Below are 20,167 nucleotides of genomic sequence, written 5' to 3' on the forward strand. Positions count from 1 at the left end.
AGTAGAGAAAGAAAAATACATCTGGTTACCACCAGTTTGATTATAAAAGTTATTTATTGCCAAGTATATGGATAATATCCATGCAAGGAAAAACAAACAGAGACTATCACAATATTACCCTGGTTCACTTGAGTATTTAGGGAATAAATAAAATTCAAGTTCAGAAAGCTATGCGGAGAGAGAGAGATCTGGGATCTCACCACTTCAAAGCACTTGGACGTTTTGTTGACAGGCAAAGTTCCTAGCATGATCATTGAAGGTTAAGCAGGTGATGGAAAGAGACTGTCTGTTTATCCCAGCTTCTCAAGAACAACAGCGGATGGTGTCAGAGAGATTTCTCCCTCTTGAAGCACGCTGTTTGCTGCTTTTACAGCTTTCTTATACCCTTAGTCCAGTCTCTTCAAAGCATTCTTTTAATTATGTAAATCAAGAGGGTCCCAAGCCATAATGGACAGGGAAAATCCTGTTATATAAACAGTTCCAATTTAAATGAATTAACCCCTTGTCACTGAAAAAGGTATCTGGTTTGGAACATCTCATGAAACTGATTAATAACCAGGAAAAACATGAAGTTTTAAGGCATAACCGGACACCTAGGAGCCAGCTTGAAATTATTATGAATATAGAAGATATACTTGAAGGGATACCACATTGTTTCTTCTCAGGTGGCCTAGCTATGCTTGCACTGTGAAGTTAGCATCAGTGTTTTGTACTTTACTTGTTGTGAATAAGCCTCAACTTAGCATGACTTTCAGATCTTCCTGTAGTCTTTTAACAGTTAAGGGGATTACTTGAAGTGTTCATAAACTTTGTGGGGAGAACTTCCACCAGTCATCCTAGGGAAAGTATGACAGCACTTGTGGTCAGAGGTCCAACAGACTGGATACTGTGATGAACCCTAAACCATTGTTCAAATGTTGCCCATACCCCCTCTGACTCAGTCTCTTGCCTCAGCGTTCCCTAACCCAGCAACCAAGTTTTAGTCAATCACGTTTAAACAGGCCTTCTATACTAGGACCAGGAAAAATATGCCCTGAGATGCCTATTAAACTTTTCTTCTGCTTAGTTCTGGGTAGATTAGGGGTGTGGGGGTGGTGGTGGGGGGGGATAGAAAAAGTCCTTTGTAAGTTCAGCAAGCTGGGTGCCAGGGCTCCCTCAGGAATGCAGAGCTGACAGGTAATAACCCAGAAGCTCCAGCCAAAATGAAGGCACTGATGTTGATAAGCACTACATAAATATAAAGTAAGAGAAGCCCCTCCTGCCAAGAGCCCATAATTTATATAGATGAGACAAAGTATTGGAAGCAGTAGCTCAGAGGTGAAGTTACTGTACTAATGCCACAGCACATCAGTAGGAGAGCTGGAAATAAAACCCAGGCCTTGAGTCCTACAGTAGTACCCTGTTCACTGGATTACATTGCTTCTTATCTTTGGAGTCTACTATCATGTATCATCCCTTCATATAGGGACCTTTTAAATGCATTGGATGAATCAAAGCACTGTGTCTGGTCTACTGTTGCAGTGCTTCAGTGTGTTCTTGTAGCCTGGTTCTCATAAGACTGTCTCATATGGCTATCTATTACACAGACTTCCTCCTTTTCCCAAACATACTGTTGATCAGTTTGGCCATTGACTTTGACCCACTCAAGCATCTCTTCTCTTTGACTTTGAAGTTTGTGGTAATGTTTCTCAGGGCTTTTGTGAACATTGTTGTCACCTCCTGATAATGCTCTGCTGCAGACAGTTCACAGAACTGGCATTTGTTTTCCATTGCCAGCTTTTGTCCTTCGTTCCAGCCAACTTCTCTCATATGACATAGATCCTGTTTATTACCAACGAGGAACACAGGTGACTCTACCACTCTGAAATCAAGGTTAGAGAAAAGCCTTCAAAAATACTGTGTTGTGTCTGGTTTTGTCTATTATTCATGCAAATAAAACACAGATAGACCATAAAACTCTCTCTTAACTTTATGTTATTCCCCAGAATGACAATTAGATTCTCAAAGTACTTTACAATCAGTTATGGCTCCCAACATCTCTAATAGGGAAATAAATTCTCAGTATTATAGTTGCTTTTTTTAGTCAGTCTGAAAAGAAAATTTAAGTAAATAGTTCATATATTGAAAGAAAGAAAATAAACTTGCTCTAGCTCCTGAGTCTGTGTAAGAGAATACATTGTTAACTCCTGGGTTGCCTGTATATGTGATAGGCCAGGATTTTATTCTATGCCTCCTAAATTGAAACAATGGGTTTTTAATTGAAAACCACCATTTCAATTTTTCCGTTTATATTATGGTGAGGGGTCCAATCCTTTTTTTTTTTTTTGGCGGAGCCAGAGCCTGCCAGCTGCCGAGGGGGATGAGCTGCCACTGGGCTGAGTGGCCCCCCCGAGTTGTGGGATGCCCCAGTCCTTCCCTACATGGCAGCAGCACCCCCCCTAGGGCCAACTGGGTGGGTTGCTAGCAGGCTGGGTGCTGCCCCAACTCAGAGGCAGCACCTGGTCCAATCCAACTCTTCCCCAACACCGAGCTGGGGCAGCACCTGGACTGCTAGCAGCCCACCTGAATGGCCCCAGGGGATGCCAAGACTGTGGAGGGAAGGACTCGAGGTGGGGGGAGGGAGCACAGCTCAGGGGCCACTCAATCCACTGACAGCTCAAACCCTGGCCACAGGAGAGGAGAGCAGGCTTCTCCAAAAATTTAAGGGTCAGGCACCTCACTGCTTCTGCCTTCAGCAGGCTCCTGCAGCTGGCAGGACACCTGGAGTTGCCTGGGAATGGGCTGGCTTACCTCTGGGGCAGTGCAAAAAGGCAGCAGGAGGGTGGCTGGGTTTGTTGGCAGCCAGAGAAGGCAGCAGGGATGGTGCCTGGGGTGCTAGAAGCCTGGGCAGGATGCTTGCTAGCCAGATGCTGCCCCAGCTCACAGATGCCTGATTCAGTGCTTTTCCAAGTCTGTCTGGGCTTCCAGAACCCCATACACCATTCCTGCTACCTTCTCTGGCTGCCAGCACACTCAGCTTGCCCCTGGGGCAGTGCAGGGAGGTGGCAGGAGGGCAGAGCTGGGTGTGCTGGTGGCGAGGGACAGTGGCAGGGACAGTGCTGAGGGTGCAGGAAGCCCAGACAGGCTCAGGGAAGCATTGGATTAGGTAGCTCCGAGTTAAGGCAGCACCTAGCCAGCTAGCAACCCGCCTGGGCTTCCAGCGCCCCTGGACTGTCTCTGCCACTTTCTCTAGCTGCCCTCCTGCCACCTTCCTACACTGCCCCAGGGGTAAGCCAGCCCATTCCTGGGTGGCTTCAGGTGTCCTGCCAGCTGAAGGAATCTGCTAAAGGCAGAAGCAGTGAGAAGCCTGATCCTTTTTTTCTGCAGAACCTGCCCACCTCTCCAGCAGCCAGGAACAAGCTGACAACTGCATCATTGCAACTTGCAACATTGTAAACTAAACTGCATTGGGATGTAGTTTCATTTCCAATGTTGCAAACTCATTTTAAACCCCCCACATTCTTGCACATGTACAGTGTGACACCATTAAGCCACAGTGACATTTTCATCATGTGTACATAGTAATAGCATCACGTGTACAAGTGCACCTGGTTGTCAAATGTAACTAAATTAAAAAAAACAAGCCTAACATCACAATGTCCGTGTATTACTGGAAAATCCAGGAATCTCAGTTCCAAGTCTCTTGCTAAAACGATTCAATCATGAGAAATCTAGTATAAGAAACTACAGCAGGCAGTGTTGACAAGTCACATTTTATTTATACAAGATACTCCTCAGGTTGTGTTTTCCTGGGTCAATTGTACATGCATTGTATGCTAAATATTGGAAATATCACAAGAGACACCTTTCTTAATTAATTAATTAATTCCTACCACATGCTAGTAATCTAGTTAAAACCATTTGCTGTAGGAAGCAAATTGAGTTGGTGTTACTTCCATGAACATAGGCTAAGATGAATTTCTAATGCCAGATTCTCCCCAGTTGTGTTATACTAGCATTTTCTTACTAGATCAGTAGGTACTTGTTACAGCAATGACACTAGTAATAAGAGAAACTAAGTTTCAGCATCTAATCTTGGTCGATGAAGTATTTTTATTTTGTTTTGTTTTACTTTTAAATGATATCTAGTATAAAAGTATGGTTCACATGTGAAACAAGAATGAAAAACTTGAATTGCCTTGGATTTGAGTGAAGTGGAATGGATTTCGTTTGGCTGCTGAATTGATTATTGCTGGGGTGTTTCTATCATGCAGACTTTAATATTAATTGTTGCTAGGATGCCTGAAGCTTGCAGGCAGACTTATCTTTTTGTGGGTTAAAATGAGACATAACAGTCACAATCACAATGCCACTTACTTTTTAAAGGCTCCTACAGGAGACTCTCGTATCCTGTACAGCAATGCCTTTGCAAATGCAAATGAAGTTCTGTCACTGATGTCATAAACTATGACAAATCCATCAGCCCAGTGCAGTTCATTGGTGAGGGACAACTTTCCTTTTCGGGGCTGAAAGGTAAGAAAGTGCATATGGTAATGGCAAGACACAGTTATTGTTGTCAGATTCTCTCTGTGAATATACATTTAAAAATAGATCTGTAAAGTGAAAGTCTTTTACTTTAACAAACCTATGTGCTGTTACAGATTATAATGTACAAGGCTCTGGGGCTCCCAAAAGCTCACAAGAGTTTCTGCAGTACAACTAATATATGAATGTCACTGCAGATGACTTTCCTAATGAATATATTAACAGTGTTCCAGTGAACTCTGAACACTTCTGGAGGTTCAATCATTAGAAAAGTTTTATGGCTCAACTCTGCTCCACTGACTGTAGAGGAGTCACTCTAAATCTACATCAAAGTGAGTGAGAGTGATATTTTGGCCATAAGTATTTGTTTAGATTTTACAAATATGTTTTCTAGTCATCTTAATATAGTGAATTTGCCAACTGTTGTTTGATAAGCTCCTTGTTCCCACCCCATTTCCTCTATATACTTTCTTGGTAGTGTCCAAGTCCATAAGTATTCATCCAAGAGTATAAAGAGGAAAGTCTGTCAAGCTGTAGCTGGCTCTGTCAAGACTGACACAGATGCCCAAATATTAGTGAGGGGGACTTAAGCCTCTTTAGCCCTTTTCTACTGGAAAACTGCTGCTGGATCTGATTTATAGAAATCAGCTGTAAAAACACATCTGTGCTAATGTGGATGGCAAAACTGAGCTAAATAAACAATTTATTTTCAGTATTATTTAAAAAATACCCCCAAAATTCCAAAGCATTGTCTGGCACCAATCAGCCAAATCATACAACCTGAGAGGGGTTTTAGCTGAATGTCTCCTATGCCATTTTCAAGCACAAGAAGAGGTCCAGTTATTCCCAAACTCAGATCTCAGACAGTCATTTGCTATACTATAGAGCAACATTTTTCTTTCTGGAGTAAAAAATTAAAACGTAGAAAAGAAAATAGTTTAATAAATCTTTTATTTTCTTACCCTAACTTTCTCCCTTAACTTCCCTAAAGCCTTGGAAAATAGATTTGCCCTTCAGTAGATAAGAATGTACATTTGGGAGGAGGGGAGAGGCGGGCAGCAAGGGACAGTTAGTTAATTAATGCAGGGTAGTGAGTACAGTATAGTGGGAGTGAAAGCCAGGGTAGAAAGGAAAACCTAAATGGAGAAAAGGTAAAGTGAATTCAAAACAAGAAGGCATCAAAGGAAGTCAACACACCACCAATGTGATATTTAAGTAGAAAAGACTGGTGCCAATTGTGCTGAAGATAATAAAAAGAAGCTATTTGTGACATAGGTGGGAGGAAGTCCTCAGATGATTTAACAAAATAAATAAGGCCTTCTTCTGTTTGAGCAAAATAGAATGGCCTTTTCACAAGTGCTGAAAGTGCTCTACAGGAAGAGAGCAGCAACATACCCGATAGCCAGGGCATGTCTCTCATATATCAGGATGATATTTGAGAGTGCTGCCCTGAAAACACCCCCCCCTGCCATCCTCCCACTTGCCCCCCTCCCTATGTACCCAATGCTGAAAGAAAGGAAAAGTAACCACTTTTTCCCCTATGTCCCAAATAGCTCTTAGGCTTAGGTGTGCTCATGAAAGCGTCATCAGGCATGCCCAGTACATCCCTAATAGTGACCAAGTTACATTTCCTTTGGCCTGTAGTATGTGTCAGACTGGGAGAAAGTGGGCAAGGTATGTTTCCTTGGTGCTGCTCCCTATAATGACCTGTCACAGTATAGGTATAAGGTTAAAAAGGATAGTGTTGTTGCTTTCCACATTGAATAGTTTAAAGATGTCAATCTATGAAGGAACAGAGTAGATGTCATACACAGAAGATATATTTGGCTCCAGATCTTTAGGCCTTAGCCCTCTTACAACTGCATGCACCTGTAAGCTGTGCAGTCCCAATTTTGTTACTGAAGCAATTAAATGGAAATAATACAACTGTACACCCATACTCAGGGTAATATAAAACTGACCTTTTTTCCAATTGATTATAGAAATGCTGTGTTTCTCAAATCTAGTAAGACAAGCTGGTTCATTGTTCTGTGGTTCCAACAGTTCAGCAAAATCATTGTCAATGCTGAAGCTAGTGGAAGCCACAATGTACATAATTCTCTAGGTTCCTGATATATTCATCACTGTTATTTATAGAAAATTCGGTTGACCTATGTCTAACTGAAATGGTAATCAGAGAGGCTCTGACTACTGTAGATTTGCCTTTACTACAACCTTTCACCAGGGTGACTTCACCAATACAATTTTTGGGCAAGTTTCCCTTCTTTGGCAAAGTTTAATTTAGTTCTGTGTGCAGCTCAGATCTTAAAGGATCAAAAAAGTTTCTCACCAAAAGATGTCCAAGTGAATGAGTTTCTGCTAGTTCTGTTCAAGTTGGGAAGGCACCCACTTTTAGAAAAATGTTACCAAACTTGGCATATGAGGGAGCCAAGATATAAGGGACTCCACAATGCTCAGAGGAGCAGAAGTTCCCCAAACCATGATGTCCACCTGAATCATGGGCAACAGTTGCATTTCTAGATGTACGTGGACTCAGGGAGCCACAGGACACTGAGGCTATTTGTTTAGAGGTCCCATGTCTACTTGCGAGTGGCAAGTTGCTTTTCTCCAGCTCCTGAACAACAGGAAGCCAACGGAGACAAGTTACTGTGGCTTCTTCTGGTTCCCACTGACCTGAGAAAGAAGGCATGCACCTCCACAGCAGCAGCAGAAAAGGTAATGTCAAGCTTTACTAATATCTAGTTTGCACATATATTAATATTCACTTAGATTCCATATGGGATTTGAGAAGGGTAGGAGGAAATGGACCTCTCTACCCCTCTCTTTCTTCTGTGTTGTCTGACTACAGATTCTTGACTCTAGCCCACATACCCTTGATGATATCATTCTGGGTCTGTATAATAAACAGCGTATTTAGGACAGGGCAAGTCCACAGAGGCACATAATACAGCTGGGACTGAGTTGGCTCGTTTGTGAAGGTGTGTATACCACCCCATCACCATATATTATTTTTAGATATTTGTATTAACCATAAACAGAGAAAAGAATAAAGTGACTACAAATACCCAACTCAGAGGTGTTTTATTCAGTCAGAATAAAGCCCAGTAAAGGGGATGCCTGCATTACTAGTATCCTCAGATCTGATCTGCACTAATAAGGCATCAATTATCAGAAACCGCCTATTGACTATTTCAATTTGAAAAATAAACAATATATTAACCCTTCAGTAGAGACTTGGGGACACTATACAAACTCCTGTAATCCATTTTGCTCCTCTATAGTTAAAAAAAACAAAAAAAAACAAAAAAAAAAACACACAAACTACTTCATATTGAATTTTACTTTATAATTTGCCAGTTTGAGTTCCCATTCATATAATATGCCAAAATACTAACATGCTGACAAGAAAATACAATGGAGGGTGCATTCTCTTAAGCTGGATAGTGCTCTGAACAGTGTGTTCTGGGAGCTACATATCCATTATTAGAGGAATTTCTGCATCCCATTTCCATTACTAATGGTAAATTACATTTTCTCAGCCACTCCACTCCTCAAGAAATAACTGTTAAGAATCACTTGGCTCTGTTATGTTTACCTGTGAACAAGGGTCATAAATTTCCAGATGTGTTTGTCTCCCATCCAGACACAGGTGTTTAGTATAGATGCATTCTACAAAACACATGGCATAAAATGAGCATCAGCGTGATCAAGCATGGCAAAAACCAGGGTTGAAACCATTGTGGTATCAGTGGAGAACCATAAGATTTGCAATACTGGTGTAACCCGCAGGTCCAACAAACCACTGGTAGCACTTGAATTTTTATTGAGAAGTAAACCCACACCATTGTTATGCACCTAGTGAATTATCCAATCTTTAATGGTGTCCCTCAGCTAATGGCTGGCCAGGCTCCATTCCACTGTGGTACTCCAGTCAGTATTCTGATGTGCAAGAATGTTTGCACAATGTAGTACTTGTCTTTTGGAATAGGAAGCAGGAAAGAGGATGCCCGGCTAGTGTTTCTGAATTATACATATTATGGAATTTTCCAAAGTCCTTTCATAACTACTCTAAATTTTTTAGGGGATCTGACATCATAACTGCCGATTTGATGGGAGCAGGTGCTGACTGTGAGTGAAGGGAAGAGGAAAAGAACATTTGAAAAATTAAATGTTAATGTTCCCTTTATCTTTGCTGTTTCAGATTGTACATCACATATGAGAAACCATATACAAAGTTTATATATATTTTAATCCAGGTTAATTATATGTAGTATTACACATTGTGTTGATATGAGCTTCTGTCACACAAACCATATCGCTTTGTACTTATAAAGTCAAGTATTGTACCAGTCTGTGCTTCGGTGCTTATCTCACAGATACCATATTTTCTCACATATAATACACCCCAGAATAATATATTCATGTTGTTTTTTCAAAGACATAATGAAGACAGAAAGAACTTTCCTTGTAGTAACTGAGTAGCAGTAGCAAGAGAGCTAAGCCTGCTCATTGTTCTGCTCCCTGTGGACCACACACAGACTACTTTTGCTTTAACCTGGCTGAACCTTAAGCAACAGAAACTGCTATTACCGTATTTCTTCTCATATATTGTGCACTCAAGTTCCCAGCAGCTGGGTTTTCGGAGAAAAGGTGTGTTATATGCAAAAAAAATGATACTTACTATTAGGTGCAATGCTTACACCCTGAGCTTTGTATTTGTACAGTAGTTAGTACTCGATCTAGTGCTGAACCAGTGGTACCAGCAATGTTAAAAGCATGAAAAATTACAAGGCTAGAAGGAGCCTAGGTGAGACTAAGGGTACCTATTCACAAGCAGGGAGGCTGCTCTGATGCCCTAATTCCAGTGCATCAGAGCAGGCTCAATTAATCAAGTCTGCTGGACCGTGACAACTACTGTACTCCAGCAGCCTCCTGCATCTTGTATATCACATCCCCATGCTTCAAAATGGTGGCAGGGGTGCTTTATATAGAACTCGTTCAACAAGTTTTAGATGAAGTGCCCCCCGCCTCTGTTTTGAAGAGCAGGGGTGCTAATACAAGAGATGCTCCAAGTGTTTTAATTAAAGTGGCTCTTGGAGCTGCTCTAATAAAAGCATCCCCCACCACCACCAACGCACACATTCCAGAGAATGTGTGTAAATTACCTAAGTCTCCATGGCCAAATTAGTCCTCAGGAAGAGCTGCAGCCTCACATGCCATGTCTTAAGTAGTTTACATTTCACCACTTCAAGACCCTTGGCTTAGTATTTAGGTTGGCAAACTACAAAAATCAAACCTGTACCGCTATCAAAACTTTAATTAATTAAAAAACGTAATAGGAACACAAAAGTTTCAAAACTTATCCTCTTTTTGATTCCAATAAAATATTGTGGGCCGTTTTGTTGATTTAGTATTGTGATCCCATTAGTTGCCCTAAAAGGGGGCCAACAATTATTTTCAAGCAGTATTTGCACAGGGCAAGCTTCTGCTTACAAATACACAAGGCTTTTAAAATGTAAATGTCCCCTGAAGAACATTCTATAGTTCCTTTGCAAAAAAAAAATATGATCTGGTTTTAGAAGACTGTACGCTCTGCAATCTGTGCTTGCACAGTGTGCAAGTCCTCGTCCATCACCGGAGTGCTACTGTAATAGCAAAAAGTCAGTGGAACTGGGTAAGTATTCGTTCATTGTGTCTCTCAAAATCTCCCTCCTAATGCATGCTGTTTTCTCAAAGTCTTCAATAAGAACTTTGGAGAAGACAAGTCACTTAAGGCCACTTATTCATTTTCCTTTAGAGTGCTCTTTGGAACAAGAGGTCTGCTAATAGGGTCTACAAAAAAAATGGCAGTGGATAGGAAGACTTTGTCTCATCCAATGAAAAGTTAAGATCAAAAACAGAGAAATTCAATCCATGTCAGGATGACACAGACATTTCAAAGCTCTTTCAGGAAAAGCAGAGGCAGACCTCACAAAAGCCCAGTAATTAGGAGTACTTCTTAAGATGGAATTGACCCAGCTTCAACTCCTTGTATTGTCCATTAGTGCTGTACAAAACAGCACTGTTCCATTTTGCCTTGAGTTTCAAGGTTTCAAAGGAACAGTGTTTTGTATTGAATTTCATTTCGATTTGAAACAGCTGTTCTGTTTTGTTTCATCAAAACAGTGAGGCTATTTCAACTCTTTCAGTGTTTTGCTATATCCTGGCTGGACTAGCTCCCTATCCCCAGTGCTGGATCAGATGGGGGCAGGGAGTCAGCCCAGCTGGATCAGGCTTACTTCCATCCCCAGCACTACGGTCAAAAAGTTTCGACTTTCGAAATGTTTTGACTAGCCTCGTTTTGTTTCAAGGCTGTTTTGAAGCCCTTTGTTTTGTTTTGATTTTGCTGTTTGGACCTCGAAATGAGTCGAAACTGCATTGAAATGAAATGGCCAGTGAAATTTTGCACAGCCCTACTGTCTATTTCCTTACATTATAGAAGAGCATCCTGATGATCACGCTATTCTGTACTCTAGCATGGGTGTTTCTCTGGTTTAACCAGGAACTATGTCCTAATGAAAGTACCATCAACATTAGCGAGCTTCAAAAACATTGGGTTCAATTAATCAATGTTTTCTGATGAAAGATTATATTGAAAGCTCCAGACGGAAGCCATAGAGAACGCAGAACCAAATGACTTGAAGAAAGTAAATTGTCTTTCTGTGACTGAAGCGTACAGCAACCTATCCAGCACTTTTGATCAAGTTAACTTTATTTATCTCTGTCTTTTTTTAACTCTTTATTTCATTGCTACATTAGTTGGCCTACCTGTTCTATACATGTTTTACAAAACTGTAAATATTGTCTTCTACTCTTTGCTCTTGTGTTTCTATCTAAAACCAACAAAAAAAGACTTGACAAATTTAAACCATTATTTTTAAAAGTGTTGAACCTCATTTTCCATTTTCAAGACACTTTTTGGTCTGGTAAAGAGGCTTTTACTAATACTTCAAGAAAGTATTTCCTCATCCTCTGTTGCTCTGTTCAACACACTTAGAATTACGGAAAATTAGAGTTAGAAGGGACCTCAGGAGGTCTCTAGTCCAACCCCGTGCTCAAAGCAGGACCATCCCCAACTAGATCATCCCAACCAAGGGTTTATCTAGTCAGGTCTTAAAAGTCTCCAAGAATGGAGATTCCACCACATCTCTGGGTAACCTGTTACAGTGTTTTACTACCCTCCTCCTGAGAGAGTTCTTCTTAATATCCAACCTAAACTTCCCATGCTGCACCTTGAGACCATTGCTACTTGTCCTGTCATCTGCCACCACCTTAATTTGTAGAACAGAACCATTCCATTAGTAGGAAACACTCTTCTAGCAAACTCCTGGCCTATTTCTTCACAAGTCACAGCAAATTCAAAGTCATTCTGTGGGCTTCTGTGCCTTGGTCAAGGGTTGGAGGGGAGACTAGTGCCAGAGCATGGAAAGAAACCAGAGGCAAGGGTTGAAGGTGAGCTTACCAGAATTGGAAGCGTATTCCCCAATGAAGCGCCGGGTGAGGAACCTCACGGTCAGAGCTGTAATATAACAGACCCCAGCTTTAAATTGGAGCACACATCTAGGTGCCTGACCTCCACCCTCCTTGGAATCACAGGGAAGTAGGGCTGGGAGGAACCTCCCCAGGTCTTTCAGCCCAGCCCCCTGCTTCAGGCAGGAGCATCCCTGACTAAAACAGCCCAACTAAGTGCCTGACTTCTTGATTATTGGTTTGTAGCCATGTTGGTCTAAGGACATACGTTCTTTGGGTAAACACAATTTCTTTTATTAGACCAACTAAATAGTTGGAAAAACTGTTCTTTGCAAGCTTTGGGGCACAAACACCCTTCTTCAGGCATTGGAGAGAGTCTGCTGTTGGTTTGGGTGCTCTCCTGCCTGCGGAAAGCTTGTAAAGAAGTTTTCCAACTACTGGAGTCGGTCTAATAAACAATGATCAAATTTACCCAAGAACCTTATCTGCCCATGTCCTTAGACCAATGTGACTACAACCTACACTCCTGCCTGCCGGCCATCTGAGACCCCCAGGTAGCCCGTCTCCAGTTTACTGGCTGGATTATTTCACCAGGTCAGCATCTCTGTGTCCCCTCCTCCCCCACTGTCTACCACCTCAACAACCCGTGGCTGAGTACTTAGGCTGGCAAACTAGAAAAATCAACCCTTCGCCCCTATCAAAATGTATGGGGTATTTTATTTATAAAAATTTAATAGGAACAGACAAGGTTTGAAAAGCATCTTCTGTTTGACTCAGTAAAAAGTCGTGGGCACTCTTGTTGATTTAGTATCGTAAATCCCATTAGCCGCCCAACCAGCGGGACAACAGTTGTTTGCATTTGTGTTTTCACAGACCTGCATTTTTGCTTGTGGGCTTCTAGGAGCGCAGCCAGCCCCACAGCAACTCTCTCCAAAGCCTGAGGAAGGCTGCTTGCGCCTGAACTCCGGCAAAGACCAACCCCTCCCCCGGTTATTTAGGTAACAAAACATACCATATTTCCCCGAAGAGCCTGCTCTGACTCCCTGGTCTCACTTGGAGAGAGGGCTGGAAGCCCAAGCGGGCGCGGAGCCTCTGCCAGGACCCCGGCGGCCCCGCCGCGCCCGCGCCCCCTTACCCGACTTCCCGGCTCCCTCGCTGCCCAGCACCGCCAGCTTCACCTCGCTCATCCCCGCCAGCCCGCCCGAGCCTCTCGCTCCCCGCGCCGCGCCGCCGCTTTGTAGGCGGGAGGAGGCAGCCGGCTCCGCTCCCGCTCCCGCTCCCGCCCCCGCCCCGCCACAGCCTCGGGGCGGAGCCGCGGCCCCGGCGGGCCCCCTTCTCGCTCTTTCCTCCTTTAAACAGAAGCAGCCGATTTCCGGAAGTCTCTTTCAGAAGTACTCCGATCTTTTTTTAAAGACATCTGACATCGTCACTGCGGATCTGATGGGAGAAGGTGGCAGCCGCGTCGGTCTGGAGGCGCAAGGAATCACCGCCCTCTTTTATCCGACCGATTAGATAGTTGCAAATCTTTTTAAAATCTTCTTAAAAATCTTTTATTAAAGCAACTAGACCACCTTCTTTTTTATTAGACCAGTTCGATAGTTGCAAACAAAAAAAAAATTTTTTTTATGTTATTAAACCTAGACTGACTTTTTAATAGCCTAACTTGATATTCGCAAAGAAGTTTTTTAACCTTGTTAAAATCTTTCATTAGACCTAAACCAACTTTTTTTAATCTTTTATTAGACCAACTAGACCAACCTTTAAAAAAAATTTGATTAGCCCAACTAGGTACTTGCAGACAAGTTTTTAAACCTTTTCAATCTTTTATTAGACCCAAACCAACATTTTTTATCTTTTATTAGACCAACTAGATATTTGCAAACAAATTATTTTAATTTTGTTATCTCTTATTTAAACCAGCTAGACCAGCTTTTTATCCTTTATTAGACCAACTAGATATTCGCAAACAGATTATTTTAATTTTTAAAAATGTTTTAGACCAAATAGACCAACTTTTTAGTATCTTTTATTAGCCCAGCCAGATATTGGCAAACACATTTTTTAGCCTTTTAAAACTTTTATTAGATCAACTAGACCAACTTTTAAAATCTTTTAGTAGACAAACTAGATATTTGCAAACAAGTTTTTTAACCTTTTTAAATCTTTTAGTGGACCAACACTTTTGATCTTTTATTAGACCACCTAGATGTTGTAAGCACATTGTTTTAATTATTTGCATTATTTTAATTTGTTTGCAAATATCTAGTTGGTCTAATAAAAGATACCACCTCTTCCATGAGTTTTGATTCCTATGAGTTTAGGGAAGAGGAAAAGTACATTTGGAAAATTAAATGCTGAGACTCCCTTTATCTTTGCTGTTTCAGATTGGACAACATATATGAGTAACCATGGACAAAGGGTATTTATGTTTTTAATCTAAGTTAAGTATACATATATTATTACATTGCGTGTTGATATGAGCTGCTGTCATCCAAGCCGTATTGCTTTGTCCTTATAAAGTCAAGTATTGTACCAGTCTGTGCTTGAGTGCTTATCTCCCCGTGACAAGGCACACCAACCCACCTCTCCCCCACCCCAACTTCAAAACACATGTCAGCTGCTAACTCTGCCTGCAGCTTGGGATCAGAGGAGAGCAAGGCTGCACAGGACCTCAGCAGGTCCTCTAGCAGGAGCATCCCTGACTAAAGCAGCTGACTTCTTGATCTTACTTTGAGAGAGGTAGGTGGGGAGGCGGCAGTCTGTAAACATGTATTAGGAGCTGAGACAGACAACATGGCCTTGTTTGCATTTCCTGGAAGCCTCCCCAACCCCCCCTAAAACTCCACAAAATGGAACAGATAGTGTGAGCCTTTTAAAGCCAAATGAAAACTTCAGTCATCCTGAAACTTTTTTCCTTTCCATGATTTATACGGCAGTTGTTTCTCAGGTAGACCAAGACTTCAGATTTAGGTGAGGACTTTTTTCACATGTGCTTAAATTGGGAATAGGATGAACTAAGTACCTTTGACTCAGAAGTATTTTGAAAGTGGTTTATGTGTACTGAGTTCCAATTGTGTTACAGATTTAAACCAGTTTCTGGTGACTTATACTGGTTTATTTATAATTTCTGTCCCTAGCCTCTGTGAGTGTGTGTGTATAATATATATGTATGTGTGTATATTTGTGTATCCATTTGTGTATATGTATTAGTGGGGGGAGCAACCACAAATTACCCCTGCACCCTTCCCAAGTGCCACTCCAATCAATTTCCCTTGCCTCATTTGCTGTTCTGCTTTGTGTTCTCTGTCCTTTCCCCAGTCTACTGCAGGCCACACACAAAGGCTGCTCATGTCACTTGTGGCACGTGTGCCACGGGTTGGCCATCCCTATATTATATATATGATATATCGAGATCATAACTCCAGTGTCTTTCATCCAAAGTCTTCAAAGCATGTTACAGTTACTACGTTACCAATCTCGCAAACAGCACCTGCCCTTTATGGATGTAAATGGTGTTGTTGGATACTGTGGGGCTACTCAATTGCATTAAGTGATTTGGCTGCCTAAGTCATAAAGCTAGATCCTCAAAAGCTCTCTTCAGTTCCTTCCTCAGCAGCAGATACTTACAGGTGGTAAATTTTCCAAGCCCCTAACTGTGCTGCTGGGCATATCAGAACTGCCTCAGTCTTGATGCCACTAGCAGTCAGGTTTCTACCCTGTTCCTAATCCTGGTTGGGATTTATACCTAGGGAGTTCCTCCCCTCCATGCCCCATCTTTTCTAGGAATGTAGCTACCAGATATGGCTGCAAACAGATGATAGGTCCCTCCATCCCTTGACTCAATGCCCTAGTATTTTACCACGGTGGGATGTGAGCACGTGCTTTTTAAGTCCTTGTGCATGAGAGAATTTAAACCAATATTTCCTAATTCTCTAGAGTGTGCTTCAGCATTAAGCTATAGAGTTTTCTGGAATGAGGCTCTGAATTTCTTCTGTTCCACATTGTTTTAAAATGCTCAAATATTCTTTTTTTTTTCTCTGCTACCACCTTGTCTCTTCTAGCAATAACCTGCTCCTTTTCCCCCTTTACCTGTCCTTTGTATTCTAATTCCTGCTTTTCTTTAGGAGCATCTGATGAAGTAACTTGCTGCTCATGAAAGCTTATCCATCTCTAAGTTAGTTGGTTTATACGGTGTATATCTGCTCTGCCTTCTGACTAACATCAGACTAACACTGTTAACTACCTTTCTATAGTCCAATACCGCACATTTGACAGTGCAAGTGAAAAAGATGAAGATGAAATTGGCACATCAACAGTCATGGCCTAACTTAAGTAATTAAGCAGCAAAAATAGCAAAAGGTAAATTAGGCTCCAAACCTGTAATGTAAAGTGAATTTGCAGTGTCTAGATTGTAATATCTGCAGAGCCAGGTTTCTATTTTAATAATATATTCAGTGGCTAGCATAGTTTATGAGGCTTCCAAGTGATACTGCAGTTCAAGTATTAAGAAAATCATAGACATGTAACTCACACTACAGGATACAGGACTTAAAATACTTTCTACTTGAGTATTTAAACTTTTAATTATATCAAGGAGAAGGACTTTTAAATGTTAATCTTTCCTCATAAGTGTCTTATAAGGATATACATCCACTACTGTTTTTGCAGATGTGTGAATCATATGGAAGATAATTTCATTGAAAAATAATTATGATTTAAGTCTTCCCTGAGAAGTAAACATTCAAATTAATAGTAAAAATTTAGCAAAGTATAGAACTAGGTCAATATATTGGTGGTACTTACATGAAAACACAATCTGAACAGTTTACAACTTGTCTGTTTTAGTAGCTTGTGGAATGTTAATTCTGACTTATTTTTAGTTCAAGTATTTATAGCACAGACATAAAATATATCTTTAACTACAATCACTGGGAAGCTAACTTATGTTCCTCCTTTAAAATGTTAAGTCATATGCATAAAGGAAGTAATATGCTTTCCTTTGCTGTCCTTTGCTCTGGTTGGTCATTGTTGGGGTTATCCATCAGGATGCAGATGTTCTAGGTTGCAGACTTCATTGGAGACAGTGTTTCATTCGGTGAAATGAGACAGAATGTTAGGGCACCTTTTCTATCCCCCTTCCCTGAACAGGGTGAGCAGAGTTTATCCTAAATAAGCCTCCTCCATCATCATCATTGTAGATGTCAAATTGCACACTAAATTCCAAGTGTATTTTCATCCACAAGATAAACCCAGGGACTGTACATAGGAATTAATAGCATTGAAAACATTCTGACCTGTTGTGGTATTTCTGAGTTCTTTGTGACAAAAGATAGCTGTATTATTTTTTGTAGTCAAAAACTGAGTGAAAACTTAGAGCTAACATTTTCCAAGGTGTGCCTCAAGTCTAAAAAGGTTGAGATCCACTGCCATAGGACTTGCTATTGAAGGAAGATGCTTGTTTATATTTTCTTGTAACATGAGAATGCTGATACACATCAGTAACCACATGCTACTTTGTGGGAAGGAAACCTTATTCCGATGGCAAAGAAAGCCAAGCCAACAGGATGTTTCTATTCTGCTGCAGCCTTCATTATGAAGTATTCCTTCTCCATCTGGCTGCTCCATCACTGAGAACTTTTATTTTGGTTTTTGGATATCTGTTAGTCTGGAAACCTTGCCCTTGACCTTTCCACCATGGATGTATTCTACCAGGAATACAAAATGCCAGAGTTGGCATTGCTCTTGACATCATTAGTAGCGCACAAGCTGTTCCACTACATCAGGGTTGCGATCCTTGGGAGGGAGAACTGATATAAGGTAAACTTTGAATGTGATTCAGGATTGAAAGACAAGAAAGTATAATTCAAAACTTAACCCAAGATAGGGGTTGAGTATTATTTTTGGAAACTAAGGACAAGAAAAACACAGTGAAAACAAGGCAGACAAGGTTTTTTGGGTAGATGTGGTATCTTTTATTAGACCAACTAAACAGTTGAAAAAATATTCTTTGCAAGCTTTCAGGCACAACCACCCTTCTTCAGGCATAGGGAGAGTCTGTTGGTGTTTTTGTGCTCTCCTGGGTAGAACAGAAGCCAATATGATAAAAGCAGATCTGAGAAAATGCAAATGTGTGGTAGTGAAATTCAGAGGGAATAGGAGACAATAGGTATCAGGCAGGTAGGTTAAGGGGGAGGGGGAACATTGAGCTAGTGATAGAATATAGCTGGAACAATGCAGACAGGTTACCTGGGGTTATTGGGTGACAGGCAGTTTATAATGTGCCATAAATCCAATGTCTATATTTAGTTCATAATTCTTTGTATCCAGTAGGATTTTGAAGTGAATTTTGCAGGCTTGTCTACAAAAGGTGTGTTGTAAATTCCCTTTGAAGATTAGAACTGAGAGATTGGTGAGAGAGTGGATGTCTTTTGAGAAGCGCGCACCCACAGGTAATTGAGCATTTTTGTCTTTGATAGATTTTTGGTGTCCATTCATTGTGGTATGCAGTTGTTGTTTGGTTTCTCCCACATATTTTCCATCAGGGCATTTAGTGCATTGGATGAGATATATTACATTTCTGGAGGTGCAGGTGTAAGATCCAGGAATGGTGATGGTTCTGTTGTGGGGTGTAGTAATTGTAGGAGTAATGGAGAGGTGTTGGCAGGTTTTACATTTCTTGTCATGGCATGGTCTGGATCCATTAGATGTGTTTTGGGTCATAGGAAGTTTGCTTCTGGTGATGTGGTTAGTAAGATTCGATACTTGTTTAAAGGCCAGGATGGGTGGTTCTGGGAAGATCTCTTTTAAGAATTGGGTCGTCTTCTTGTATGGATTGCATTTGTTTGTGGATTTTCCATATAGGTTCCAGGGAAGGATGGTATGTCATAACTAATGGTGTACAGCTTCAGTACAAAAAGAAAATTCCCATGAATTACACATGAAATACCATCCTTTCCAGGATGGTACTTAGTAGGGTGTGTGAAGCGGGCCCTATTCGATTGGGATTGGGATTCGGATTCTGCCTGAATCAGGGACAGTGATTTAATTTGTTGATTTGGATCACTGCCCCGATTCTATTTGGCTGAATCTGAATCTGAATCTGAAGATTCAATGCTGAATCAGAGAATCAGTGATTTGGATACAGACACAGCTTTAAAAGTTTTTTCTACGTACCTTGGGGTAGCAGGCATGGCTTGTGATTGCTGCAATGCTGTGCTGCATGCAGCATCCTACAGCAGTGGGGGAGGGGAGGGGAGGGCTCCTCCATATGGTCGGCAGCGAACCAGGGAGCAAACCGGAAGTAGTTCCTGTCCAGGTCAAGTGCCCACCACATGGAGAAAGTGAACTGAGAAAGGTCACCTGTCACATAGCAATATCAAGCTGGGCCTGAGGTCCGAGCTATCAAACAGGCTGGGTTCCCACTAAACCACGTTATTGAACTGGGGCCACTGAACTGAACTAGAAGACTGACTGGAGCCAAGAGCCCAACTGGACATTAACTGGCAACACCTGTGAGGCATATGCATAGTTAGAAAGGAGGCTGGAGACCATGAAATGGACCCGTAAGGTCCAGTGTTGCTAGTATACTAATCAATGGCAGACCAGCAGGTGCTTAATGAGTCTTGGGTAGTTTTCCAAGTGAACCAATTCCAGCAAGGCATGGCAGGAAAGGGAATGGAGGGGAGACCAGGGATCTCAAGCAGGGCAGGAGTTGCACAGGTACCACGTGGGGCCCATTACAGCTCCTGGGCATAGACTTGTCACAGTAATGCTAACTGCGGATATTCACACAAAGGACGTGTATGTAATAAATGAGACTCCTGCCCTTTAAACCTCGTCAACTGAGAGAGCTGAAGTAGATTCTTAACTACTAAGAATTCCAACTCCAACAAAGATATGCTTGAGAAAGATGGCTTATTTTATCTCTCTCCACCTTTCCTTTATTTCCCTGAAATATTTCTGCAAATACTTGTCAGTGCTCTCGCTGTGTATATTGAACTTTGTAATCTGTCACTCTAAAGGGACACTGTTATCATTAATACCATATTGAAGTTGCTACTTACTACTAATTTATGGATAGTCACGAAAAATTACATCACGCAAGTATTTTACTCGTGTGAATAAAGTTATTTTT

At 41.4% G+C, this 20,167-nt stretch overlaps 1 protein-coding gene across 1 annotated transcript; it reads right to left on the bottom strand.

The window, feature by feature from the left end:
- Nucleotides 1-11: 11 nt before the first annotated feature.
- Nucleotides 12-13,324, bottom strand: RERGL (RERG like). Its single transcript, XM_090043556.1, has 5 exons — nucleotides 13,169-13,324; nucleotides 12,026-12,082; nucleotides 8,120-8,193; nucleotides 4,357-4,505; nucleotides 12-1,861 (listed from the first exon to the last, which is right to left on the bottom strand). The coding sequence occupies exons 1-5, from the start codon at nucleotides 13,218-13,220 to the stop codon at nucleotides 1,579-1,581; spliced, it is 615 nt and encodes a 204-aa protein (XP_089899682.1). The 5' UTR covers nucleotides 13,221-13,324; the 3' UTR covers nucleotides 12-1,578.
- Nucleotides 13,325-20,167: the final 6,843 nt, after the last annotated feature.

The sequence above is a fragment of the Crocodylus siamensis genome, chromosome 4 (assembly GCF_052110815.1).
Source record: "Crocodylus siamensis isolate JL-2025a chromosome 4, ASM5211081v1, whole genome shotgun sequence".
Lineage (NCBI taxonomy): Eukaryota > Metazoa > Chordata > Crocodylia > Crocodylidae > Crocodylus > Crocodylus siamensis.

Bases quoted from the DNA above. Each gene is read 5' to 3' on its own strand.
- RERGL (XM_090043556.1), bottom strand. From the start codon at position 13,220: ATGAGCGAGGTGAAGCTGGCGGTGCTGGGCAGCGAGGGAGCCGGGAAG. The intron at 4,506-8,119 runs GTAAACATAACA...CTTACCTTTCAG, and splicing joins TTTATGACCCTTGTTCACAG to CCCCGAAAAGGAAAGTTGTC. The intron at 1,862-4,356 runs GTAAGTGGCATT...CCTTGATTTCAG, and splicing joins CCTGTAGGAGCCTTTAAAAA to AGTGGTAGAGTCACCTGTGT.